This window comes from Epinephelus lanceolatus, chromosome 3 (assembly GCF_041903045.1).
Source record: "Epinephelus lanceolatus isolate andai-2023 chromosome 3, ASM4190304v1, whole genome shotgun sequence".
In the NCBI taxonomy this organism is placed as follows: Eukaryota; Metazoa; Chordata; class Actinopteri; order Perciformes; family Serranidae; genus Epinephelus; species Epinephelus lanceolatus.
In genome coordinates this window covers 50,951,909-50,979,555 of record NC_135736.1, presented here as the reverse complement: position 1 = coordinate 50,979,555, position 27,647 = coordinate 50,951,909, and the positions used below count along the sequence as shown (strand labels likewise).

At 44.5% G+C, this 27,647-nt stretch overlaps 2 protein-coding genes across 3 annotated transcripts in view; one reads left to right on the top strand and one right to left on the bottom strand.

Moving 5' to 3' along the window:
* aars2 (alanyl-tRNA synthetase 2, mitochondrial (putative)) overlaps positions 1-7,277 on the top strand; it is a 28,057-nt gene extending 20,780 nt beyond the window's left edge. For both annotated transcript variants that reach the window (XM_078166567.1, XM_078166566.1), the window contains exons 17-22: positions 1,157-1,265; positions 4,545-4,670; positions 4,767-4,877; positions 6,250-6,333; positions 6,457-6,570; positions 6,663-7,277. In XM_078166567.1, the coding sequence (XP_078022693.1) occupies positions 1,157-1,265; positions 4,545-4,670; positions 4,767-4,877; positions 6,250-6,333; positions 6,457-6,570; positions 6,663-6,830 (712 nt within the window). In that variant the 3' untranslated portion in view covers positions 6,831-7,277. The remainder of the gene's footprint in view (positions 1-1,156; positions 1,266-4,544; positions 4,671-4,766; positions 4,878-6,249; positions 6,334-6,456; positions 6,571-6,662) is intronic.
* The window catches only part of LOC117255565 (calpain-2 catalytic subunit-like), a 34,350-nt gene continuing 13,976 nt past the window's right edge, over positions 7,274-27,647 (bottom strand). The window contains exons 5-21 of the mRNA XM_078166570.1: positions 22,140-22,308; positions 21,222-21,305; positions 20,950-21,035; positions 17,431-17,505; positions 17,179-17,339; positions 16,937-17,106; positions 15,360-15,371; positions 14,005-14,216; positions 13,712-13,748; positions 12,135-12,200; positions 11,968-12,025; positions 11,509-11,573; positions 11,147-11,215; positions 10,139-10,217; positions 9,861-9,977; positions 9,699-9,757; positions 7,274-9,316 (exon numbers count right to left, since the gene is read on the bottom strand). Of these exons, the coding sequence (XP_078022696.1) occupies positions 9,293-9,316; positions 9,699-9,757; positions 9,861-9,977; positions 10,139-10,217; positions 11,147-11,215; positions 11,509-11,573; positions 11,968-12,025; positions 12,135-12,200; positions 13,712-13,748; positions 14,005-14,216; positions 15,360-15,371; positions 16,937-17,106; positions 17,179-17,339; positions 17,431-17,505; positions 20,950-21,035; positions 21,222-21,305; positions 22,140-22,308 (1,543 nt within the window). The 3' untranslated portion in view covers positions 7,274-9,292. The remainder of the gene's footprint in view (positions 9,317-9,698; positions 9,758-9,860; positions 9,978-10,138; positions 10,218-11,146; positions 11,216-11,508; positions 11,574-11,967; positions 12,026-12,134; positions 12,201-13,711; positions 13,749-14,004; positions 14,217-15,359; positions 15,372-16,936; positions 17,107-17,178; positions 17,340-17,430; positions 17,506-20,949; positions 21,036-21,221; positions 21,306-22,139; positions 22,309-27,647) is intronic.

Sequence of the window (27,647 nt, the reverse complement as noted above, 5' to 3'; positions counted from 1 at the left end):
GGAAATGTTTCCATCTTCTGAGTGTGTTGGAGGGTGTTCCATGAGCTTGGGGCATTATAGGAAAATGCAGTTTTACCAAGTTCAGTACAAGCTCGGAGAACTTTGAGGAGTAACAAATCAGATGAGCGGGTCATGTAAGTGCCAGAATTCCACTCCAATAGATTAGTGATGTAAGGTGGTAATCTACCAAGAAGGGCTTTAAAGATATATAAAAGCCAGTGTCCCTTGCACCTTTCTTCAAGAGAGGGCCAACCAACTTTTTCGTAGAGTTCACAATGCTAAAGCTGATAACTGCTAACAGCTACTGTTCTTCTTTGAGTTAGCTGCTAGCTGCTAACTGCTAACAGCTGCTACTCTTCTTCTTTAAGTTAGCTGCTAGCTGCTAACTGCTAACAGCTGCTACTCTTCTTCTTTGAGTTAGCTGCAAACTGCTAACAGCTGCTGTTCTTCTCTGAGTTAGCTGGTAACAGCTTCTGTTCTTCTTTGAGTTAGCTGCTAACTGCTAACAGCTACTGTTCTTATTTGAGTTAGCTGCTAACTACTGACAGCTGCTGTTCCTCTTTGAGTTAGCTGCTAACAGCTGCTGTTCTTCTTTGAGTTAGCTGCTAACTGCTGACAGCTGCTGCTCTTCTTCTTTGAGTTAGCTGCTAACAGCTACTGTTCTTCTTTGAGTTAGCTGGTAACTGCTAACAGCAGCTGCTTTTCCTCTAGTTAGCTGCTAACTGCTAACAGCTGCTTATTAAATCTCTTGTGGTCGGTCACACACATGACACATCATCAAAATGTCTCACCTGTCCATGATCCCATCTTGAGTGATGTCCTGTTTATACAGATGTTTCGGAGCTGTTACTACGTCCGCTGTTGGCTTTGAAGTGAGACACCTCTGTCTCCTCACTCTGTGATTGGTTGTTTCATACAGAATGGTGAGGCGAAATAACAGCGTGGAATCACGCCTTCAAGAGACAGTGTTACAGAGGGTACTAACAGTGAGGCAGCTGTCGCTTAGCAACACATCCAACACAAAGCTGAGGCAACATTTCAGCAGGATGTTACACCATCATTGCTGTGCTGGTAAATAACCCGATTGTGTGTGTGTGTGTGTGTGTGTGTGTGTGTGTGTGTGTGTGTGTGTGTGCACGTGCACGCGTGTGCTTAGCCACCTGCTGCAGACTGGAGCCATCAAGGACCTGGTGATAGTTTCTGAGAGACAGCTGGTGAAAGGAATCAGTCGCATCATCGCTGTGACGGGACGTGAGGCGTCACGGGTCAGTAATAACGTGTGTAAACCATCTATGTGTTCTCCAAGTCATCACGACATCACTGTCACCTGTGTGTCCAGCACAGACCTACCTCCAGTAGCCTGGTTAGCTTAGCACAAAGACTGGAAGCAGGGGGAAACTGTTAGCATCAGTAACTCCTGATAACAGCTGTGAACTTTAATTTTCACACTGAGACAGTTTTTATTGACTGAAGACTTAACGTTTCTCTACAGGAATTATTTAACTTTCCATAACAATTTAAGATTGTTTCATTTCGTAACATATTATTTTATTAATAACGAGGGTGTTCCACAGGGATTTATTTTAGGGATGCAGCTTCTCTGTATTTTTGTTAATGATCGTCATGAGTCTGTCGTTTTTGTTTCTGCAGATGAAAGTGTTTAATAGTCATTTATTTACAATAGATTTAATTTATTCTGATCAAACTAACACATTTCACCTTGTTCAAAAATGCTTCATAATTGATAATGTTTTTAATTAATAACTTTAATAAAATCACAGTCCTGGGCGTCGGCCACAGCAGTGACTGAGCGCCATCCTGTTGTTTGAAGGCTGGAAAATAAATTTAAGTCATATTCAGAATAACATTAGCGTCTAATGTTCCTGTATTTGGTTTGGTCATTCGGCTCCGTGATACCAAGTCGCTAACTGTGAGTTAATCAGCCGACGTTACGAAGCAATCGACAGCAGATCCATGTAAAGAAGCTACGTGACAGCTAGCTGGCTAACATTAGCTCAGGGAACATTAGCTCACTGGCTGCTCCTGCATCGGTCTGGCCTTGTAGAAAACACTTTGTATTGTTAGATTGTTTATTGTTGGATAAATCAGCACCAATGGTCATGTTTATTTTATTTTTTGGTTTGTACATGTAAATCTATCCAAAACCAAAAAAGTAAAACAGAAAAACAAAGAAATGAGTGAGGAGAGGTGGAGACGTCACAGACTGATAAAAACAGACCTCCAGGAGAGAAGAGGACAGAAGAACTGAGCCAACACTGAACAGAAACGACAACAGGAAGCGCGCTGAGCAGGCAGAGAAAAATGTCTTTATATAAAAGTCAAGAAATAATGAGACATGACGAATTAAACTTTATAAAGTGTTCTCAGGATAACGAGCTCCTGATGATGTTGTTTTTCTTCTTAGTCTGAAACTTTTGTTCAGTTATTTAATTTTCCCTCCATGTCTAATTGTTGTTCTTTAACAAACATTCAACTTTTCACATCCGTCTCCTGTCTTTTCTTTACATCTATGTGTAATTAAGATTTAGTGTGTGTTTAATGTGTTTAATCTGTGTTTAGTGTGTGTTTAACGTGTTTAATGTGTTTAACGTGTGTTTAATGTGTGTTCAGTGTGTGTTCAGTATGTGTTTAGTGTGTGTTTAATGTGTTTAATCTGTGTTTAGTGTGTGTTTAACGTGTTTAATGTGTTTAACCTGTGTTTAATGTGTTTAACGTGTGTTTAGTGTGTGTTTAGTGTGTGTTTAATGTGTTCAGTGTGTGTTTAATGTGTTTAATCAGCATTTAGTGTGTTTAGTGTGTGTTTAACGTGTTTAATGTGTGTTCAGTGTGTGTTTAGTGTGTGTTTAATGTGTTTAACGTGTGTTTAACGTGTGTTTAATGTGTTTAGTATGTGTTTAATGTGTGTTTAATGTGTTTAGTGTGTGTTTAACGTGTTTAATGTGTTTAACCTGTGTTTAATGTGTGGTCAGTGTGTGTTTAGTGTGTGTTTAACGTGTTTAACCTGTGTTTAATGTGTGTTTGTGTTTAGTGTGTGTTTAATGTGTTCAGTGTGTGTTCAGTGTGTGTTTGTGTTTAATCTGTGTTTAGTGTGTGTTTAATGTGTTTAACGTGTGTGTTTAGTGTGTGTTTAATGTGTTCAGTGTGTGTTCAGTGTGTGTGTTTAATCTGCGTTTAGTGTGTGTTTAATGTGTTTAACATGTGTTTAATGTGTGTTCAGTGTGTGTTTAATGTGTTTAATGTGTTTAACGTGTTTAATGTGTTTAATGTGTGTTTAATGTGTTTAATGTGTGTTTAATGTGTGTTTGATGTGTTTAGTGTGTGTTTAATGTGTGTGTAATGTGTTTGTTTAATGTGTGTGTAATGTGTGTTTAATGTGTTTAGTGTGTGTTTAATGTGTGTTTAATGTGTTTAGTGTTTGTTTAATGTGTGTGTAATGTGTGTTTAATGTGTTTAGTGTGTTTAATGTGTGTTTAATGTGTTTAATGTGTGTTTAATGTGTTAAGTGTGTGTTTAACGTTTAATGTGTTTAGTGTGTTTAATGTGTGTTTGATGTGTTTAACGTGTGTTTAATGTGTTTAACGTGTTTAACATGTTTAATGTGTTTAGTGTGTGTTTAATGTGTGTTTGTGTTTAGTGTGTGTTTAATGTGTGTGTAATGTGTGTTTAATGTGTTTAGTGTGTGTTTAATGTGTGTTTAATGTGTGTTTAATGTGTTTAGTGTTTGTTTAATGTGTGTTTAATGTGTTTAGTGTGTGTTTGTGTGTTTAATGTGTTTAGTGTGTTTAATGTATGTTTGATGTGTTTAGTATGTGTTTAATGTGTTTAATGTGTTTAATGTGTTAAGTGTGTGTTTAACATGTTTAATGTGTTTAGTGTGTTTAATGTGTGTTTGATGTGTTTAGTGTGTGTTTAATGTGTTTAATGTGTGTTTAATGTGTTAAGTGTGTGTTTAACATGTTTAATGTGTTTAACGTGTGTTTAATGTGTGTTCAGTGTGTGTTCAGTGTGTGTTTAATGTGTTCAGTGTGTGTTTAGTGTGTGTTTAATGTGTTTAATGTGTTTAACCTGTGTTTAATGTGTGTTCAGTGTGTGTTTAGTGTGTGTTTAACGTGTTTAACCTGTGTTTAATGTGTTTAGTGTGTTTAATGTGTGTGTAATGTATGTTTAATGTGTTTAGTGTGTGTTTAATGTGTGTTTAATGTGTTTAATGTGTGTTTAATGTGTTAAGTGTGTGTTTAACATGTTTAATGTGTTTAGTGTGTTTAATGTGTGTTTGATGTGTTTAGTGTGTGTTTAATGTGTTTAATGTGTTAAGTGTGTGTTTAACGTGTGTTTAATGTGTGTTCAGTGTGTTTAGTGTGTGTTTAATGTGTGTTTGATGTGTTTAGTGTGTGTTTAATGTGTGTTTATTAGAGTATGTTGCTTTGTTGGCTAACAAACGGTATTGATGTTAACAAGCTAACATTAGCTTAGCCAGCTGAAACCACAGTATCATGTTGTGGACTCTGTCATGTTGTCTTCAGGCTCGAGAGGATGGGCAGGTTTTGTCTCAGGATGTGGACTCTCTGTCTGCCAGAGTAGCAGGCTCCACCCCCTCCAGCCTTGAGTCCGCTCAGTGCCTCGCCAAGGAGATTGGAGTCCTCTCTGATGTAAGTACCCATGGTGCATTGCAGCTGCTGCGAGGATGATAGAACATGTGGTGTGTGCCTCTTCAGTGCTGTTTGACCCTGGGCTTTGTCTGTCAGGCTGTGGATAACACCCCCATCCCTCAGTGGCAGCGCAGAGAGCTGCAGAGTCGACTCCGAGCTCTGCAGAGGACCAGTAACACCACCGTCAGGAAACTGGAGAGCAGAGAGGTGACCACACACACCTGAGAAACACTGTGACTCTCACACACAGTGGGAACACCTTCACACACTGAATAAGCGCATAAACCAATCACCTTGTCTGTTAACGTTTTGAGGAGTGTAAACAACACGGAGGCACTGAAGTACGAACCAAGATGGCAACTTTTACTTCTCTTGACAAAGGCAGCGCCTCTGTTCTTATCTTTTACCACTGAACAGGAAGTTGGAGGTGTCTCTGAGACAGAGCCGCTCCTTCACCTTAACATTAGGTGGGCACTTAACCAAAAGGTGGAGACTTTCTATCGTACCACCCTCTTCCTGTTACTGAGACAAATATTTTCATTGGGGGTGCAGGTTTCGGTGGGGGGCTGGACACAGGGTGTTAGTTACTGGTCGCCCTCATTATTTTGGTCTCAGATGGAGAATTGGCCGCTTGGCTGGACGCGCACACTTCCTCCTCGCTGCTACTAATCGCCGCCCTCAGCGTGGCAAGGCCTCGCTGTCAGGGAAAGCCCGTTAGTGATGTCACCTGACTATGTGGAACAAGAAGGAATGTCTAACGGTCCCTGGTGTCTATATCTGGATTACACATCTAGATCGAGATGGGATCTGCCTCTAAACAGGATGGGTGGGAATCATGATACGATGTCTTCACCATACGCTGAGTATTGTGATAAAATAAATATCGATTTATTACCTTTTATTCCAACTGCAGATTATTTCCCCAAAGGAAACGTTGTCAGTGTCAGTTTGACCTCCTGAGATAAAAGTTTAGGTCTCTTCATCTTTAATCATTTTTATTGCAGCAGAATGTGACGCAGAGCAGACAGACTGACCAACAGGGTCATGACACCTGCAGACACCTGCTCTAGTTTGGAGGACGTGAGACAGTATCTCCTGTCCATTGTTGATTAAATTTAAATCTCTTCATAAAAAGTAATGTCTTCAAGACAAAGTCATCAACACGCTCCTGTATCTACACAAGAAAAAAAAGGACGACACAAAGTGAGTTAAACATTTAAAGTAGAAGAAGAAAAGGTGATTCAGAGTCAACGTCCAGGAAATAAACCCACCTGAGTCTGTCTGGCCTCTTTATACGCTCTGTGTAGGACTGCCCCTCCCCTCACCTCCCTGCTCTGCTGACATCATCAGAGATTCCACTTACATCACGCTCTCTAACATCATCAGAGAACACGCTTATGTCACACTCTCTGACATCATCAAACAACAGAGCGTAGGCAGGACGATCGTATGCGGATAGAAAGAATGATTCCATGATATAAAACTGTTACAGGTGAGTTATTCTATCAGCAGGTGAGGATCTGTGTCACTCCTCCATGTTTGCTGCTCTGACTGTGTTTTCCCATCATGCTTTGCACAGGCTGCGGTGAGAGCTCAGGCGCTGCTGGAGAAGAACGGCAAGAAGGATCTGCAGGTGGACTTGGTGGAGACGAACTCTCTGTCGGTGAGATCATTCAACCTGATCGATGACTAGATCCTACATTTCCCATCATGCATCTGTCTGGTAACAAACTGTAGTCTCATGACATCACTATGACATCACACCTGTCCTGCTGTTTCCTGTCAGATTGTGATGAAGACGGTGAATCAGCTGAGCACCGCAGCTCCTCTCAGTTATGTGATGCTGCTCGCTCACCAGAGGCATTCTGGGAAGGTTCTGTGTGCCTGCCAGGTTCCAAAGGTAACAGTGACACACCTGACAGTGACACCACAGAGGGGGTGAGGCCTCGTTTAAAGCATCTGATTGGCTGTCCTCTCTCTCTCTCTCCTCAGGACTCGCCCTCCCTCTTGGCCTCTGATTGGGCGGTGGCGGTATGTCATCACCTTGGGGGGAGCGCCGGGGGCTCTGCGCTGGTTGCCAAGGGAACAGGAAGCAGCAGTGACATCACTGAGGCTCTGAGGTGGGCAGAGGAGTTCGCTCGGCAGAAAATACAGCGATGAGGTCATAAAGCAAGAAATGACATCATCCTGCTGGAAGCTGAGAGGGTCACGTACCTGCTGCATAGAGGGACTGTTTCCTGTTTGAACAGGAATTCAGGGGGCAAGACGTGGGATTATTATAGACGTCTGTTTGGGAGCAAAGGGTGTGGCCTGGTTGGTAGGCGGGGCTTCTTTTTGCTGCTGTCAGCCAATCAGAGTTTTCAAATGATTTCACAATATTTATAATTCATCATAGAAACATTTAGCATGATGCTACGTCCTGTGACATGCTATCAGTGCACCGCAGTAAAGGTACAGGTGACTGTAAGCCCCACCCACAGCTGCAGTCAGGTCCTTCTTATTGGACAATACAGTCAGGTGTGAAGGTTTATTATTTATACCTGACAATATTTTATAAATCTGAACTTTTCATTTCTTTGTTTCACAATAAATCACTGCTCAAACTGATTCACTCATTTATTGTCTTGATTATTGAAGCATTAATAACATGTTTATCAGTGTACACAGGTGGTTATTAAGGTGTTATTAACACGTTTATAACAGTGCACACAGGTGCTATTAAGGCGTTAATAACATGTTTATAACAGGGCACAAAGGTGGTTATTAAGGCGTTAACACGTTTATAACAGTGCACACAGGTGGTTATTAAGGCGTTATTAACACGTTTATAACAGTGCACACAGGTGTTATTAAGGCGTTAATAACACGTTTATAACAGTGCACAAAGGTGGTTATTAAGGCGTTAATAACATGTTTATAACAGGGCACACAGGTGGTTATTAAGGCGTTAATAACATGTTTATAACAGGGCACACAGGTGGTTATTAAGGCGTTATTAACACGTTTATAACAGTGCACACAGGTGGCTATTAAGGCGTTAATAACACGTTTATAACAGGGCACAGGTGGTTATTAAGGCGTTAATAACATGTTTATAACAGGGCACACAGGTGTTATTAAGGCGTTAATAACATGTTTATAACAGGGCACACAGGTGGTTATTAAGGCGTTAATAACATGTTTATAACAGGGCACACAGGTGGTTATTAAGGCGTTAATAACATGTTTATAACAGTGCACAAAGGTGGTTATTAAGGCGTTAATAACACGTTTATAACAGTGCACAAAGGTGGTTATTAAGGCGTTAATAACATGTTTATAACAGGGCACACAGGTGGTTATTAAGGCGTTAATAACATGTTTATAACAGGGCACACAGGTGGTTATTAAGGCGTTATTAACACATTATAACAGTGCACACAGGTGGTTATTAAGGCGTTATTAACACGTTTATAACAGTGCACACAGGTGGCTATTAAGGCGTTAATAACACATTTATAACAGTGCACACAGGTGCTATTAAGGCGTTAAGAACATGTTTATAACAGGGCACAAAGGTAGTTATTAAGGCGTTATTAACATGTTTATAACAGGGCACAAAGGTAGTTATTAAGGCGTTATTAACATGTTTATAACAGGGCACAAAGGTGGTTATTAAGGCATTAATAACATGTTTATAACAGTGCACACAGGTGTTATTAAGGCGTTAATAACACGTTTATAACAGTGCGCACAGGTGTTATTAAGGCATTAATAACATGTTTATAACAGTGCACCTAGGTGGTTATTAAGGCGTTAATAACATGTTTATAACGGCACACAGGTGTTATTAAGGCATTAATAACATGTTTATAACAGTGCACAAAGGTGTTATTAAGGCATTAATAACACGTTTATAACAGTGCACACAGGTGTTATTAAGGCATTAATAACATGTTTATAACAGTGCACATAGGTGGTTATTAAGGCGTTAATAACATGTTTATAACAGTGCACATAGGTGGTTATTAAGGCGTTAATAACACGTTTATAACGGCACACAGGTGTTATTAAGGCGTTATTAACATGTTTATAACAGTGCACACAGGTGTTATTAAGGCATTAATAACATGTTTATAACAGTGCACATAGGTGGTTATTAAGGCGTTAATAACACGTTTATAACGGCACACAGGTGTTATTAAGGCGTTATTAACATGTTTATAACAGTGCACACAAGTGTTATTAAAGCATCCGGTGTGAAGCAGCTTTTCTAGCAAACACAAAACAATAAATGACCTAATGATGAAGTATAGAAACAATCTGCTGGACCAATCAGAACACATCTAACCATAAATAGAAGCAATCCCAACATGTAATAACTGATGAATAACAGACCATAATGTAGTTGTTTATTAATGTCTGCTTTGAGAATTAACAGCTGTGTAAACACTAATAAACATGTGATTATAACAGGGAGTAATAAACTGATTACATGTTAATTAAGTAATAAGAAATGACCAGTTTGTCTCTGTGTCTTTAACATCCCTCTCCCTCGTGATTACTGTAGAATATATGAACCAGACTCCAGTGTTTCAGCTCCAGTCTGGGATCAGGTCCGGGATCAGCCTGGTCCTGGTTCCTCAGAGCAGAGACACGTTCAGCCACTGGAGGAGAACCACATCAGACTCATGTTAAATCACCTCTTGGTGCAAACTCTGTGTGTGTGTGTTTTATGTCCAAATCTGATTCTTTTTGTTTTTCAGGTAATCAGACTCCTCCCCTATAGTTTCCCTCTTAATCTCTGACACCTGCTGGGAGGTCTTTAAAAACCCAAACAAGCTCCACCCACTCTCTCTCTTCCACCATGCAGCCTGGGCCAGCTGCATTGTCACCAGCCTCCATTTTCAGCTTTTGGTTATCCTTTGTTTCCTTTTGTGCAATAAATGTTACTTTAATTGCCACACACGTTGTCTGACTCCTCTATGTTGGTTCCTAAGAGCCGGGGTCGTAACAATGTGTGTGTGAGCGAGAGAGAGAGAAACGTACCTCCAACAGGCTGAGCTGAATGTTTCCTGAGTCATCTTTGTTCAAAGTGTCAAACAAGTCTGAGGAGAGGAAACAACATCATCATCATCATCATCATCATCATCATGAGTTAGAGTGGATCCTGTGAGGATAGTGTGGTTTGTGGGGACAGTGGGGACTTACTGAACATGTTCTCCAGACGAACCAAACAACTGACAAAGTTGTCGAAGTCGATGGTGAGATCTGGTTCACTGTAACGAGCCACCAGGACCTGATGGAGCGGGTTGTTGAGACTGAAACCTGGAAGACACAGAGACAGGTCACTGAGGACACAGGTCAGAAGACACAGACACACAGAGACAGACAGACAGACGAAGCGCCTCTGTGATTAAGAAAAGTCCTGATGAAGAAAAGTGTCTTTGAGGAAACAACAGAAAGTGTTTTATTTTGAAAGGGTTTACCTGCTTCCTCCACAGCCGTCCTCATCTCAGCTGAGCTCATTGTCCCCGTATTGTCCACGTCCTTTTCTCTGTAAATTTTCTGTCACACAGAGACACAGTTAGAGCTCATGTGTCAAAGACACTTAACAGGAAGTAACAGGACACTAGCAGCCAATAGCTGCTGGTCTGTTCGTCTGACCCATCCTCATGAAGGCTGTGTCTTAAGAAGGCCTCAAGAAATTTCACTCAATTTGGCACAAATGTTCTCTTGGAACCAGTGGGAGACTGATTAGAGTTTGGTGGTCAAAGGTCAAAGGTCACTGTGACATCATCATGATTTAACGTCATGTCTCAGGAGCAGAAGGGGAGACATTTGGTCTGATCTTTACACTGCTGATAAGCTCTGTAACAAAACGTCCCAACTAAAAATATCAGTATCAGTTAAAGTGTCCGAATTATTCCACAGCTTCACCTTGATGTCTGCTGTGGGCGGAGTCAGCAACAAGACAGATTTTACTCTCTAAAAGTTGAAGTGTACGATGTTCTTCACCTTTCTGTCACACAGTGAGTTCTAACAGGGAAATGAAGCTGTTATATGGCTCTCTCTCTCTTCAATGACAACACCAGTGATTTAACATGAGCTGCTGGTCAGTGGGTGTGTCTGTGTCACTGGGAGACTCTGATTCACCAAAGTCTCCCAGTGACAGACAGTCTGGCTGTGAAGAGAGCAGAGATGGGGAGCTGTTAACAGCTTCCCAGTCTGAACAGGCTGTCTGACAGAAAGGTGAAGGGGTGAAAACACTCTCAGTATATCGTACACTTTACCTGATACTGATATCTTAGGTGTGTAAGATCTGTCTTGTTGCTGACTCCGCCCACAGCAGGACGTCACTGAGCGTCAGTGTCAGACTCCACCTGCTGACTGATGCCTGCTGTAGGTAAAACACACAAACACACACACACACACACACACACACACACACACACACAAAAGAGGACCTGAGACCAGGTTCTGGATCTAAGACTCACCAGGTAGTTCTCGATTTTGGTCCACAGCACTTTGAACTCCACCACACCCAGTTTACCACTGCCATCCTTCTGCAGCCCCCATTCAGGAAGTGACACTGACGTTCACGCTTGCATTATTTTACCCATCAGCCACTGCAGCAGAAAAGAACTACTACTCTGGTTCCTGCAGTCTGAACAAGTTCTCACCTGAACCACAAACTCACGTTTATTAACACTGGAACTGACAAATATTTTCATTAATCTGTTGATTATTTTCTCTTTGAATCATTTGATGATGTCAGAGTTTAATGATTTCTTTAACAAAGATGTAACAAGCATCTGGTTTAGATTATTTGTCAACTTCATCTGTGATGGAAGGATACGTCCAGCATGTTGATCATGTTACGACACGTCGTGAGGCAGAAGCCGCTCGTCTGGATGTCTTGACCTGTCAGAGAAAGACAGGTGAGCACTGTTCACACCTGCTGATACACCTGAGCACTGTTCACACCTGCTGATACACCTGAGCACTGTTCACACCTGCTGATACACCTGAGCTCTGTTCACACCTGCTGATACACCTGAGCACTGTTCACACCTGCTGATACACCTGAGCTCTGTTCACACCTGCTGATACACCTGAGCTCTGTTCACACCTGCTGATACACCTGAGCTCTGTTCACACCTGCTGATACACCTGAACACTGTTCACACCTGCTGATACACCTGAGCTCTGTTCACACCTGCTGATACACCTGAGCTCTGTTCACACCTCCTGATACACCTGAGCACTGTTCACACCTGCTGATACACCTGAGGCTGCAGGTTAAAAAGTGTCTCACGTTTGTTCACCACTTTGTTGAGGATCTTCTGCAGTTCGAAGGCTGAGATCTCACAGTCCTGCAGCACAGAGACGTTTCAGCGTCAGATCTTCTGGGTTCATTCACACTGTGTGATTCGTATGATGTGTGTGTGTGTGTGTGTGTGTGTGCGTGTGTGAGAGGCTCACCCCTCCTGCCAGTTGTCCAAACAGACTTCTGAAGCGACTGTCCACATCTCCCTCATCGATCTCGATCTGAAACAAGTTGACACACCACAAATTAAAGGAGCTATATGTAAGAAATCTAAAGCAAATAGTCATAAAATCCTCCTAATGTGTCACAGAGACTAAGGAATAATGTTCATATAACATACTGATCTCACTGACAACAATAGTACAACCAGAATATTCGCATTTAAAAAAAATTTTACAGTCTGCAAATCATGTTTATGTTTTGAATTTGTGTTTTGGCCTGTTGCGCCACCCACCGCCGTCTACCAGTCACGCAGTCAGTAGAGTCTCAGCATCAGTTACAGTTACGACTGAGCTACAGCAGCACGGCAAGCAGCATTATCAGTGTCCTGGTACATAGCATTAGCAGCCGGCTGCTCCTCAGCTGTATCCCGGCAGCAGCGTTAGCAGCAGAGAAGCCGCACTTGCGCGAACGGTCCGCTGGAAAACCGAAGATCAAGGACACAGTGACGCAGCCCTGCCACGGCAGCCGCCCGTGGGCAAACAAATCAGTCTCCAGCGTGCCGCTGTCCAGCAACCTCGAATCTGTAGGGGAGGGGGCGGACACGACTCGCGGCAGTACTTTGATTTTGAGTGCAGTAACCGTTTTGGCCACATTCTTACATACAGCGCCTTTATTTACAAACATAGGTACAGACACATGACGACAAGATCATCAGATCAAAGATCATCCATTAACAGCAGATTATGATCTCTGGTGACATGTGTCCCCCTCAGTCTCTCAGTGTCTTTTTTTTCAGTTGAGCAGAGAGCACATGGGAAAACGCGTCCACCCAACTTCTTCTTTTTTTTTTTTTCAGAGCGCTTCGGCTTTTTTGTGCGAACGCTCCAAGCGCTTCTTGTAGAAAATCTCGGAACTTTTCAGAAAGGAGCCGGTGATGTCACTGTGTCTTTATTGGACACCTTATTAGGCGGCTCACCTTTACAAACTGACAGTGGACGCCTCATCAGGCTTTGTCTTTTAATTAACTGACAGATTGAAAATAAAGCTCTCTGTTAGCAAAGCTCGGTTGCTTATCTCGCCCTCTGTTAGTTCTCCAACCTTCGCTGCCACACCGTCACCGACAACAATTCAAAAGTCTTCCATGACTTTTCAAGGACCCATAATTCTTTCCCTTGCCCCACTTGTCAGACCTTTTTCAAACATATCAAACTATTCAAACTTAATTTAATCGAGCCGGCACACACAGAGGGAGAGACAGAACGCCAGGAATAACACAGAGGAATGAACGTGATCATAAACAAAACGTCACACACGTATTGAGTAACGTTACGTTGACAGCTACAGAAACTAAATTGGATGTTGTGTTACAGCAAATGGAACATTAGTGTTTGTGGAGGACAACTGTAACAGTTTCACCAAACAAAACAACATTCCAGGACTTTTCCAGGCCTGGAATGTTGTTTTGTGTAGTGAAACTGTTACAATGTGATCTTTCCAGCTTTTCCATGACAGTTGGACCCCTGTCCAACCAGCAACACGTTTGTTAGTCAGACCCCCCATCAAATCTCACCTTCTCCACTCGGCACTCGATGGGGTCGTCCAGCTCTCTGCAGGAAATCAAACGTGAGACATCAAACTCATTTATTATTCAAAAATTTAAGGTCATTGTTTTGTATCAGTTTCCAGTTTATAAAATCTAAATAAGCAGAAATCAAATGAGCTGCTGCAGAGTTCTAACAAAAGAACTCAGACCACGTTAATGACTCTGCAGTTCCACTGACATCCACCAGAGGCTGCTGCTGTGACTCAGACACATCTGACCTGTGGACGTTTTCAGTGTCTCACGGTTTGAATCAAACTTACTGGAAGTCGGCCTGTTTCTCTGAGAAGACTCGCACACAGAAGTCTCCGTTCTTCTGCGGCTCGAAGGTGGACGGGACGATTATATACTCGCCAGGCGGCAAAACGAAGCGGCTGGACACTTCTCTCAGGTTGATGAAGGTTTCAGAACGAGCGGCGGAGGCGTGACGCAGGAAGAAGTTTCTGTTCAGGTGGACGTTCCTCTGACCACAGAACTGACGGGAGACAGCAGGCGAGACATCAGAGACAGCAGGTGAGACATCAGAGACAGCAAGCGAGACATCAGAGACAGCAAGCGAGACATCAGAGACAGCAGGTGAGACATCAGAGACAGCAGGCGAGACATCAGAGACAGCAGGTGAGACATAAGAGACAACAGTTGAGACATCAGAGACAACAGTTGAGACATCAGAAACAGCAGGCGAGACATCAGAGACAGCAGGTGAGACATCAGAGACAGCAGGTGAGACATAAGAGACAACAGTTGAGACATCAGAGACAACAGTTAAAACATCAGAGACAACAGTTGAGACATCAGAAACAGCAGGCGAGACATCAGAGACAGCAGGTGAGACATCAGAGACAGCAGGTGAGACATAAGAGACAACAGTTGAGACATCAGAGACAACAGTTAAAACATCAGAGACAACAGTTGAGACATCAGAAACAGCAGGCGAGACATCAGAGACAGCAGATGAGACAGAGAAAATAGATGAGACAGAGACAACAGGTGAGACATCAAAGACACCAAGCGAGACATCAGAGACAACAGGTGAGACAGCAGATAAGACAGTTGAGACATCAGAGACAACAGGCAAGACATCAGACAGCAGGCGAGACATCAGAGACACCAGGTGAGACATCAGAGACAACAGGTGAGACAGCAGATAAGACAGTTGAGACATCAGAGACAACAGGCAAGACATCAGACAGCAGGCGAGACATCAGAGACACCAGGTGAGACAGCAGATAAGACAGTTGAGACATCAGAGACAGCAGGCAAGACATCAGACAGCAGGTGAGACATTAAAGACACCAAGCGAGACATCAGAGACAACAGGTGAGACAGCAGATAAGACAGTTGAGACATCAGAGACAGCAGGCAAGACATCAGAGACATCAGAGACATCAGAGACACCAGGCAAGACATCAGAGACACCAGGCAAGACATCAGAGACACCAGGCGAGACATCAGAGACAACAGGCGAGACAGCAGAGACAACAGGCGAGACATCAGAGACAACAGGGGAGACAGTAAACAAGACAGAGACAACAGGTGAGACATCAGACTGGATGTGTTGCAGCTAAAGGTGTAAAATGTTGAGCAGCAGGAAGTGAGCAGCTGATCTCCTTCATACCTCATCAGGAACCTGGAACAGAAGAAAGAAGGAGAGTAAACAAACCTTCACTCCGTCAGAAGTTCTACTGTCTGAAATCCTGACAACACAAACATGTTGTTGTCTGAGACAACTCGAACACGACCTAACGGATCAAACTCTGATAAATAGAACAACCTGAGATCCTGTGACCTCACAGCTTAGAGCCACTCCCGTGGACCAACTGTACTGACCACGATCCCCAGGGACAGCGCTGGACACATGGTACCCGAACCCATGGATGTAAAAATCGACCTGGATACAGCGCCAGAGGAGGGACCACATTCATTCCTATGAAGGTTGCTCAGTGGTGCATGAAGCCAAACCCGTTGAACTGCCGGTATTAAATAACCTGGATCCTCCACATCATCGGGCCCATAGAGCAGAGGTACTATAGACCTCACCAGCCTGTTTAGTGCTCAGCTAACCTGAATGGGGATAAATGATCCGATTGTTCAACTCTTCTAGTGTTTCCAAATGTTACCACACCAAATGGATCAAATCCTGACAGTGAAAAAAGCAATTTCTCAGATGTATTTACAGACGTATCTTTCACAGTGTAAGTCAAGGGGAAAAATTCTTTTTGGACTCAGTGGCATCAGGTGACAGTGTGATGTCACTGTTTGGCCACCATGAAAATGCCTGACACTTCCTGGGGACCTGGCCAAACCATGCAACGACAACTTCCTGGTCCGTCACATGATGCCATAGGGCCGAAAAGACAGAGACAGAGACTTTTGTAAATCATCCATCCATCTAATTTTCTCTATTCTGGGTCAGGTCTCGGGGGCAGCAGGCTGAGTAAAGCACCCCAGACGTCCCTCTCCTCATCAACACTTCCTCCAGCTCCTCCTGGAGGACCCCGAGGTGTTCCCAGACCAGATGAGATCTATAATCCCTCCAGTGTGTTCTGGGTCTGCCCCGGGGCCTCCTACCAGCTGGACCAGGAGGATCTTGATCAGATACTGAACCACCTCAACATGAAGGAGCAGCAGCTCTACTCCGAGCTCCCTCCAGATGTCTGACTCCTCCCCCTATCTCTAAGGCTGAGCCCAGACACCCTACAGAGGAAACTCATTTCAGACGCTTGTATCTGTGACCTCATTCTTTCAGTCACTACCCAGAGCTCATGACCATAGGTGAGGGTTGGGACGCAGATGGACCAGGAAGTAGAAAGATTTGCCTTCTGGCTCAGCTCCCTCTGAACCACGACAGTCCAGCACAGCGCCCACATCACCGCACCAAACCACCGACCCATCTCATGCTCCATTCTACCCTTACTCATGAATAAGACCGCGAGATACTCCTTCTCTTGGGGCAGTAACTCTGTCCCAACCCAGAGGGAACATTCCACCATTCTCCAGCAGAGAACCATGACCTCAGAACAACACCCACTGAGAACCTGTCTGATCAGGTTCAGATGCCTCCTAGCAAGGAACCTGATACCCTGGAGTTATATGTCAACAATTTGTGTGGGAGGCAGATTTGAGCCGTCGTAACCACAGGGTAAACAGTCGGGACGAAACAGAGACAAAACATACAACAAGTCGCTGTCTCACCTCATAGATGGCGAATCCAACCGTTTGCATGTCCTCTCCCATCTTCCTCATGCGTCTGCGGTTCTTCTGGATCAGACCGACCACTAAGCTGCAGCCTTCCTCTCCATCGTCCGGGTCATCGTCCTCCTCATCAAGCTTGATCACAAACTGAGGGTTCTTCCAAAATGTGTCTGCCGTTTGGAAAGAAAAGGTCAAAAACTCGAGTGAACACCACCTGCTCTCTGCCTGACAGGATCACTCACTGGGATAGTTCCTGCAGCCTCCAGCGGTGGATCCTCTCCTCCAGCTGCCGTCGAACTTGGACAGAGCCCACTTAGAGATGGAGTCATCGCTCAGGGCGTCGGGCGTCAGGTTACAGATCTCCAGCCGGGAGTAATGTCTCAGGAATTCATTGAAAGACATCCTGGAAGACAAAGCAGAGGGATTCACTTGACATACACACACAGTATGTGATGATGAAGTTCAGGTAGTTTGGAGTTAAAACAACATTTTACCAGAACTCTCCGTCCTCTGAGCGATGACTCAGACGCTCTCTGTCCTCATCGCTGATGTAATGCCACTCAGACGAGCTGTCAGAGCAGGAAACGGTTTCGTTAACTTCACTGAACATAAATTTAAACGCACAGGTGAGTCTGATCAAACATCATCATCATTATCACTATACAGGTGAGTCTGATCAAACATCATCATCATCATCACTACACAGGTGAGTCTGATCAAACATCATCATCATCATCACTACACAGGTGAGTCTGATCAAACATCATCATCATCATCACTACACAGGTGTATGTCGGGACGGTCACAGTAAAACGTGATATTTGGTCACATGACACAGATGGACCTCCCTCTGACTGTCAGCTGAGCTCAGCGTCAGTGAGTCAATCAATCAATCAATTTTATATATAAAGCCCAATATCACAAATCACAATTTGCCTCACAGGGCTTTACAGCATACGACATCCCTCTGTCCTTATGACCCTCACAGCTGATCAGGAAAAACTCCCCAAAAAAACCCTTTAACGGGGAAAAAAAACGGTAGAAACCTCAGGAAGAGCAACTGAGGAGGGATCCCTCTTCCAGGACGGACAGACGTGCAATAGATGTCGTACAGAACAGATCAGCATGATAAATTAACAGTAATCCGTATGACACAATGAGACAGAGAGAGAGAGACAGAGAGAGAGAGAGATGCCGGACAGACGGTAATGACAGTAGCTTACAACAACATTATTGAAAGTAATAATATTATAGTTATAGTTCTGGCTACTGTGGTACAATATGTTGAAAGTATGTATTAATATCTGGCAGTATACATGTGTGACAATAGTCATATGTGTATAATAACAGTAGAAGTATGACTAATGACTAATGATGGCAGCAGCAGCAGGAGGCATCTGGCAGGACCACGGCAGCAGCACAACCACACACGTCACGCTGTCCAGGCACCGCTGTGATATGAGTTAATCTGAGAGACAGTGGAGCACAAAGGCTCCGGAGAAGAAGCCGAGTTAGTGACATCCAGAATGGCCAAGTTAGCGACATGCAGTAATAGAATACGAGAGAGAGAGAGAGAGAGAGAGAGAGAGAGAGAGAAGGAGAGAAGGTGCCCGGTGTATTATAGGGGGTCCTCCGGCAGACTAGGCCTAAGTCAGCCTAACTAGGGGCTGGTACAGGGCAAGCCTGAGCCAGCCCTAACTATAAGCTTTATCAAAGAGGAAAGTCTTAAGTCTTAAGTCTGCTTCACGGGCCACATATTTCTGTCCGAACCCGACTGAGCCCGACATTATTTAATTACTAAAGCACTGAGTTTGTGTCACACAGTTGTTTTGGTTACAGGCTATTTAACAGGCTGGGCGTGCGCCGTGGGTGCTCAGCAGAGAGGGAGACCTCCGTGTTTGAGACAGGAGCGGGCGGCGGGAGGTCCGAGGCTTCCAGCGAGGGGAGCGGTAGAAACAAACAGCCAATGTGTGTCTGTGTGTGTTATGTTCAGGTATTGTCACATAAATAACAGTGCCCAAGCATGAATGCATATAAGTATTTTTTATTACATTGCTGTGGTTAATTTGAGGTAATAGTGTTACTGTAGAAATCAGAGAATCACTTTCTGTTGTTATATATTCTCAGGGAGATGATACAAGCTCTAAATCTGAAATACACACCACACACAAATGTGTATTTTCATCTAATTGTACTGTGCAACAGTTAGAATAAAGTTTTTGTATTTGTATGATTGCATTTGTGTTTATTATATACTTGTTTAAGTACAGCAAGTATAATGAATATAATTTAGGAATCGGTAAGAGGAATCGGAATCGTTAAAATCCTAACCAGTCCCAACCCTAGTGGAGACAGTGTCTGCCTCCCGGACCGTAACAGGAAGATGAGTCCACAGGAGAGGAGCCTGATAGCTGAAGGCTCTGGCTCCTGATCTACTTTTGGAGACTTTAGGGACCACGAGTAACCCTGCGTTCTCAGAGCGCAGTGTTCTGGTGGGATAATATGGCACTATGAGCTCTCTAAGATATGACGGAGCTTGACCATTTAGAGCTTTATAAGTTAACAGTAGGATTTTAAATTCAATTCTGGATTTTACAGGGAGCCAGTGCAGAGAAGCTAAAACAGGAGAAATATGATCTCGTTTCTTAGTTCCTGTTAGTACACGTGCTGCTGCATTCTGAATTAGCTGGAGAGTTTTTAAGGACTTACTAGAGCTACCTGATAATAGAGAGTTACAGTAATCCAGCCTAGAGATAACAAAAGCATGGACCAATTTTTCTGCATCTTTTCGGGTCAGGATAGGCCTAATTTTCGCAATATTACGCAGATGAAAAAATGCAGTCCGTGAGGTTTGCTTTAAATGAGAATTAAAAGACAAATCTTGATCAAATGTTACTCCGAGGTTTCTTACGGTAGTGCTAGAGGCCAGAGCAATGCCATCTAGAGAAACTATGTCATCAGATAAAGACTCTCTGAGTTGTTTGGGGCCAAGAACAATAACTTCAGTTTTGTCCGAATTTAACATCAGGAAATTGGTGCTCATCCAGGACAGTTCTACTACTAACAGTAGAAGTATGACTAATGACTAATGATAACAGCAGCAGCAGGAGGCATCTGGCAGGACCACGGCAGCAGCAATAGTAAAGGAGGAGCTAAAGTCCAGAGGGAGTGAGACCAAACCAACTTGTTCCATAAGGTCAGATTATTTTTCTCTTTAGCAGAAACGTTTCCTGATGGTTTGTGTTATTGTTCACTGGCGCACAGTAAATATGCTCTGATTGTGTTGTTAATGTGGTAACCGGCTAACTAGCATCACAACTCTCTTCCTGTTTCCCTTTTTCAATGATGGACACAGACGACCACCGTCTGCTGCTGTGGAGACTTATTTCCTCTCAGCAGGAGCAGAACGGACATCATGGTTGGCCTTCGTCTGTCGTCTCTGTGGTGCGTTCAGGCACAGCGATGTGAGGCAATGCAGCAAGGGGCCTTCGTCACCACTAGTTCTCTGAGGTCAGTTTGGTGTGTCTGGTCCCTTTACTGTGACCATCCTGAGACTCACCTGTGTCATGATGATGCTGTTTCATCAGACTCGCCTGTCAGGTGGGCGGATGATGATAATGATGATGATGATGACGATGATGATGTTGGCTACTAAATAAATAATAAAAATAAGAAATAAATCTGAGGGAATAAAAACAGTCTCAGATCTTTCACTTAATGCTGTTAAAAATAGGAGTAAAACCAAAAGAATTGAGTTCATGTTTTGCTCTGAATAAATATCGGTCCACGCCCCTTTAACCAGAAACTCCGTAGATACTGAATGTGCCCCCCGTAGCTCATCATCTGTACTGACAGAGGTCTGAATGATGTGTGAGCAGCTCCTGTCTGCAGCGCATCCACACCTGTTCAAACACCGACCACCTGAAGAGAATGTTACAGTGTTTTTCTGCTGCTGGGAAACACCCTGAAGCCCCTCCCCCTCTGTTGGCGGGCGAGCTGTTGGGGTGACTTACTTGTCGCTCCAGGCTCCGGTCCACTCCACCTGACCCCACGGGTTTCTGATCCGGATCAGCTTCTCCATGTCGCCGTGGTATTCCACCTGCAGCCAATCACACGCAGAGCAGACCAGAGTTACACCTGATTGGACAACCCATCACTTCAAATTCATCATGATAGAGGTGAAGCCCCGCCCCTCTTCAGGTGAGCCGCTGTGAGGCGTTCACACTGATCTGAAATCATGTCTCAGGTGTCCTGACAGGTGAATGAGGGGGGCGTGTCCTCTTACCACAGCTGCCCCTGTCACAGAGTAGGCGTGGCCTTTCACCAGCTTCTGATGGGTGACAGCCTCTGAGTCGGCTGAGCTCGTGATCTGAAACATTTACAAAAATAAAATCAGTTTATGAATAACTTTCATAAAACCTCCTGAGAAGCTTCTGTCACTAAACATCTACACTAAACATCCCTGTTATACCCCTGTGGTTCCCCTGTTGTTCCCCTGTGGTTCCCCTGTTGTACCTCTGTAGTTCCCCTGTGGTTCCCCTGTTGTACCTCTGTGGTTCCCCTGTTGTACCTCTGTAGTTCCCCTGTGGTTCCCCTGTTGTACCTCTGTGGTTCCCCTGTTGTACCTCTGTGGTTCCCCTGTGGTTCCCCTGTTGTACCTCTGTGGTTCCCCTGTTGTACCTCTGTAGTTCCCCTGTGGTTCCCCTGTTGTACCTCTGTGGTTCCCCTGTTGTACCTCTGTAGTTCCCCTGTTGTACCCCTGTTGTACCTCTGTGGTTCCCCTGTTGTACCTCTGTAGTTCCCCTGTGGTTCCCCTGTTGTACCTCTGTGGTTCCCCTGTTGTACCTCTGTAGTTCCCCTGTTGTACCCCTGTTGTACCTCTGTGGTTCCCCTGTTGTACCTCTGTAGTTCCCCTGTGGTTCCCCTGTTGTACCTCTGTGGTTCCCCTGTTGTACCTCTGTAGTTCCCCTGTTGTACCCCTGTTGTACCTCTGTAGTTCCCCTGTTGTACCCCTGTTGTACCTCTGTGGTTCCCCTGTTGTACCTCTGTAGTTCCCCTGTTGTACCCCTGTTGTACCTCTGTGGTTCCCCTGTTGTACCTCTGTAGTTCCCCTGTGGTTCCCCTGTTGTACCTCCGTGGTTCCCCTGTTGTACCCCTGTGGTAACCCCCCCGGTTCCCCTCTGTGTTCTCAGAGTGATCTCACGTCTATGGAGCAGCCCATCAGTGACCCGCGGCACTGCGCTTTCTGGATGATGTGGAACAGATGTGGATCAGGTCGAGCCAGCTCGTGGACCTCAGCGATTCCTCCGGTGAAATCTTCGAAACCCTCCGTGGTGGATCCTCCAGACAGAGCCTCGTAACAGCCATTCAACCTGTGGTGACATCACATGTCATTAACCCGACACCCGAGGACTTGACAGAGACAGGCAGGTACAGGAAGTGGATGGTCTTTGACTATAGATCACAGTCTGTGGTTTTGGAGGAGTTCAATCAAACAACCAATCAATTTTATTTATAAAGCCCAATATCACAAATCACAATTTGCCTCACAGGGCTTTACAGCATGTGACACCCCTCTGTCCTTATGACCCTCACAGCTGATCAGGAAAAACTCAGCAACGTGCAATAGATGTCGTACAGAACAGATCAGCATAATAAATTAACAGTAATCCGGATGACACAATGAGACAGAGAGAGAGACAGAGAGAGAGAGAGAGAGAGAGACAGAGAGAGAGAGAGAGAGAGAGACAGAGAGAGACAGAGACAGAGAGACAGAGAGATGCAGGTAATGACAGTAGGTTACAACAACATTAATGAAAGTAATAATATTATAATTATAGTTCTGGCTACTGTGGTACAATATGTTGAAAGTATATATTAATATCTGATAGTCATAAGTTCACCTCTCTCACAGTAGGTTTACTTTTACAGATCATAAAAATAAAAACAGCAGAACAAAAAAATCAAAAACTGAATCAAACAAAGATGCACGTCCAAATCGGCGTCATTGTTTCCTCATTGGTCAGAAACGCTCATGCCTGGTTAGAGTTGTACTTCTCTTTTTATACATGCACATATAGGAACACACCTTATTGTGTGTGTGTGTGTGTGTGTGTGTGTGTGTGTGTGTGTGCGCGTAGGGCGGGGCTCTGACTCTCCCTGCTGGATATACAAATGTGAAGAATGCAGCGACGTGTAGGAACAAAGACCTGAACACACCTGACACATTGCATATTATCACCTGTACGACTGCACTGAGCACAGCTGGTCATAGGTCATACTTGGAGGGGACACTGGGACAGTGAGAGGACAGAGTAGAGGACTTTGGGGTCCTGTTGGTCCTGGGCTGGTTCTCCTGGATTGTTTCAGACACTGACCGTGTCGTCCCGACATCCCTGGTCCGGGTCAGTTTTTGTTCCATGTCATCCTGAGGCTACACAATTAATCTGATATCAATCATGAATTTGGCCTCCCACAGTTAAATGAACATGACGTCATCTTGATGTTTAAAACAGAAAACTCTGCCCCACAACAAATCAAGCGCTCCCTAAACTAACAGCAGCGCGTTTTCCCTGCAGGCTGTGGGACCTTCAGAGTGTTGTGACTGCAGACGACAAAACCAAAATCAGTTGTTCATCAGTCACCGTCTGTTGTTGAATAACACTGCTAATGTTAGCTCACTGAATCCCCATCTCAACTTTTAACATATGGTGGATCCCCGTCTCCTCCGGCTTGCTGGCCGTGTCTCCAAAGACCTTCCCGTTTCAGGTCACACCTTCCTGCACCGTCTTATCAGACTGCTCTTATAAAGGTCACAACCATGGGTGCAGATCTGATGACAAGTTTGGGGGGGGGGACAATCAGTTGTGATTTTTTTTAATTGCACGCGTGCAAATCATGCCCACAGAGCGCTTGAGATTGCCAGCATATTTCACAATGTCACAGAGGCTCATCACCATCACCAAGTCATTCAAAAAGCACTACAAAGAGAATCATATGCTTACCTTTACTGTTTATTTCTCTTAAACAGCCAGTAGTACATGGAACCAGCCATCACCCTCCTTTTCACTGCTTCGCTGTTACTTAATGCTACTTCTAGTTTCAGGGTCTCAGGCATGTTATGTCCACTCACGTTTTCATCTCTCACCTCTCACGGATTCCCATTTCTCCTCATCATCTTCCCTTTCTCCCAGTATATGGGACTACTGTATACATTTGTTCAATTTCAATCATTTAAGCTATTTAGAATTGGGGGGGGGGGGGCAATTTGTGTTTTTCAGAATTTGGGGGGGACATGTCCCCCCCATCCCCCCCGGGATCTGCACCCATGGTCACAACCTCAGTACGACCTTCACTACGACCTTCATACCACATTCCATACAGCAAGCAGCGCTCATGTTTCTTCTGCTGCTGACCATCGTCCCGTCCCGCCTCTTCTCGTCCTCCTCCAGGTGCTCTGACATGTTCTCCCCGTGTCAGCGTGGGTTTCCTCCAGGTGCTCTGACATGTTCTCCCTGTGTCAGTGTGGGTTTCCTCCAGGTGCTCTGACATGTTCTTCCTGTGTCAGTGTGGGTTTCCTCCAGGTGCTCCGACATGTTCTCCCCGTGTCAGCGTGGGTTTCCTCCAGGTGCTCTGACATGTTCTCCCTGTGTCAGCGTGGGTTTCCTCCAGGTGCTCTGACATGTTCTCCCCGTGTCAGCGTGGGTTTCCTCCAGGTGCTCTGACATGTTCTCCCCGTGTCAGCGTGGGTTTCCTCCAGGTGCTCTGACATGTTCTCCCTGTGTCAGCGTGGGTTTCCTCCAGGTGCTCTGACATGTTCTCCCCGTGTCAGCGTGGGTTTCCTCCAGGTGCTCTGACATGTTCTCCCTGTGTCAGCGTGGGTTTCCTCCAGGTGCTCTGACATGTTCTCCCTGTGTCAGCGTGGGTTTCCTCCAGGTGCTCTGACATGTTCTCCCCGTGTCAGCGTGGGTTTCCTCCAGGTGCTCTGACATGTTCTCCCTGTGTCAGCGTGGGTTTCCTACAGGTGCTCCAACATGTTCTCCCCGTGTCAGCGTGGGTTTCCTACAGGTGCTCTGACATGTTCTCCCTGTGTCAGCGTGGGTTTCCTCCAGGTGCTCTGACATGTTCTCCCTGTGTCAGCGTGGGTTTCCTACAGGTGCTCCCACATGTTCTCCCTGTGTCAGTGTGGGTTTCCTCCAGGCGCTCTGACATGTTCTCCCCGTGTCAGCGTGGGTTTCCTCCAGGTGCTCTGACATGTTCTCCCTGTGTCAGCGTGGGTTTCCTACAGGTGCTCTGACATGTTCTCCCTGTGTCAGCGTGGGTTTCCTACAGGTGCTCCGACATGTTCTCCCTGTGTCAGCGTGGGTTTCCTCCAGGTGCTCTGACATGTTCTCCGTGTCAGTGTGGGTTTCCTCCAGGTGCTCTGACATGTTCTCCCTGTGTCAGCGTGGGTTTCCTCCAGGTGCTCTGACATGTTCTCCCTGTGTCAGCGTGGGTTTCCTCCAGGTGCTCTGACATGTTCTCCCCGTGTCAGCGTGGGTTTCCTCCAGGTGCTCCAGCTTCCTCCCACAGTCCAAAGACATGCAGGTTAATTGGTGACTCTAAATTGTCTGTAGGTGTGAATGTGAGTGTGAATGGTTGTTTGTCTCTATGTGTCAGCCCTGTGATAGTCTGGTGACCTGTCCAGGGTGAACCCTGCCTCTCACCCAGTGTCAGCTGGGAAAGGCTCCACCCCCCTGTGACCCCTAAAAGGATAAACAGTTATAGAAAATGAGTGAATGAATGCAATAAAAGTTTTATCCCTAAAAACAGTCAATAATTAGAATTATTATTTTGGCCCTGCATAGTCCACTTTTTATCCATCTGGTAACCACAGGGGTACAACTTGGGGTATCCACCTTGTTTCCTTTCAGCGTTCCACTGCTGGTTGTGACTGAAGCAGCTGCAGTTCGGAGTATTATCAAAAGGTAACTGTGATTAAGTGTAACAGTTCACTGTCATCTCTCTACATCATCTCTCACTGCTTGCGATTGGTTGGAGGCATAAATGGGCGGGAGCTTGATACCGGCGGGGATCGATACTGCGCAGACAGCTGGTGTTTGTCAGAGTCGAGGAAGGATCCTTAAATGGATGAATTTCAAGGAGGCTACACCATCAAATCAAAGGACTGTTCCAACTTTAAGGCTCCTTTGATTTCTACTAAGGACTGAGTCCTTCTTTCAGAGAATTTTCAAGGATGCATGTGTGTGTCCTCAGTGGACGGGGCCTCTTCAATGACCTGGCCACTCCCTAACCTGTTCCACCATGTGTTCACCGAATGTAAGGAAGGAGTCCTGCCTAGTCTGTGTAGGACCTGACTTGGGAGGACCCGTCCTAACGAGGAGGCATCCTTGAGTTTGCGAGGCACTGATCTAAACCTAAACCTAAACTAGATTATAATTCATTTGAAAGCCTCGTTCTTAGTCTTTTACATCCGACCTGGAAAACCTCGCAGCCACTTTTATTTGTTATAGTGTACCGTGCTCCTGGCCCGTATTCTGAATTTGTATCTGAATTCTCAGAGTTTTTATCCAGTTTAGTTCTTAAATCAGATAAAGTTATTATTGTAGGCGATTTTAACATTCATGTCGACGTTGATAATGACTCCCTGGCTACCGCGTTTATCTCATTATTAGACTCCATTGGCTTCAGTCAGGGTGTACATGAACCCACTCATTGTTTTAACCATACCCTCGATCTAGTTCTGACGTATGGAATTGAAATTGATAACCTGTCCTAACAGTCTTTCCACAGAATCCCTCGCTATCGGATCATTATCTGATTACTTTTGATTTCTTTTTACTCGATTACACGCCACTCAGCAACAGTTACTATACTAGATGTTTATCAGATAGTGCTATCGCAAAATTTAAGGAAAAGATTACTCCGTCGTTAAATTCAATACCAAGTCCCTCAGTAACAGAGGTTTCCTGTACCGACTTTGATCATTTTGTCGATAGCGCCGTAGGATCGCTGCGAACAACACTTGACTCTGTAGCTCCTCTTAAAAAGAAGTTAAAAAAGCAAAGAAAGTTTGCTCCTTGGTATAACTCTCAAACCCGTAAGTTAAAACAAATATCGCGAAAATTTGAAAGGAATTGGCGATTAACCAAACTGGAAGAATCTCGTTTAATCTGGACAGACAGTCTCAAAACGTATAAGAGGGGCCTCCACAATGCCAGAGCAAATTATTACTCAGCATTAATAGAAGAAAACAAGAACAACCCCAGGTTTCTTTTCAGCACTGTAGCCAGGCTGACTGAGAGTCAAATCTCTATTGAGCCTTGTATTCCTTTAGCCCTTAGCAGTAATGATTTTATGAGCTTTTTTAATGACAAAATTCTAACTATTAGAGGCAAAATTCATGACCTCCTGTCCTCAGATAGTACCTATCTAACCTCAAACACAGCTGTAAGACCTAATATATATTTAGATTGCTTCTCCCCAATTTCTCTTCAAGAATTGACAGCAGTGATTTCTTCATCTAAATCATCAACGTGTCTCTTAGACCCCATCCCAACTAGGCTACTTAAGGAGGTCTTTCCTTTAGTTAACACTCATATATTAGATATGATCAATATATCCTTATTAACAGGCTATGTACCACAGTCTTTTAAGGTAGCTGTAATTAAACCTCTACTAAAAAAGCCCACCCTGGATCCAGAGGTGTTAG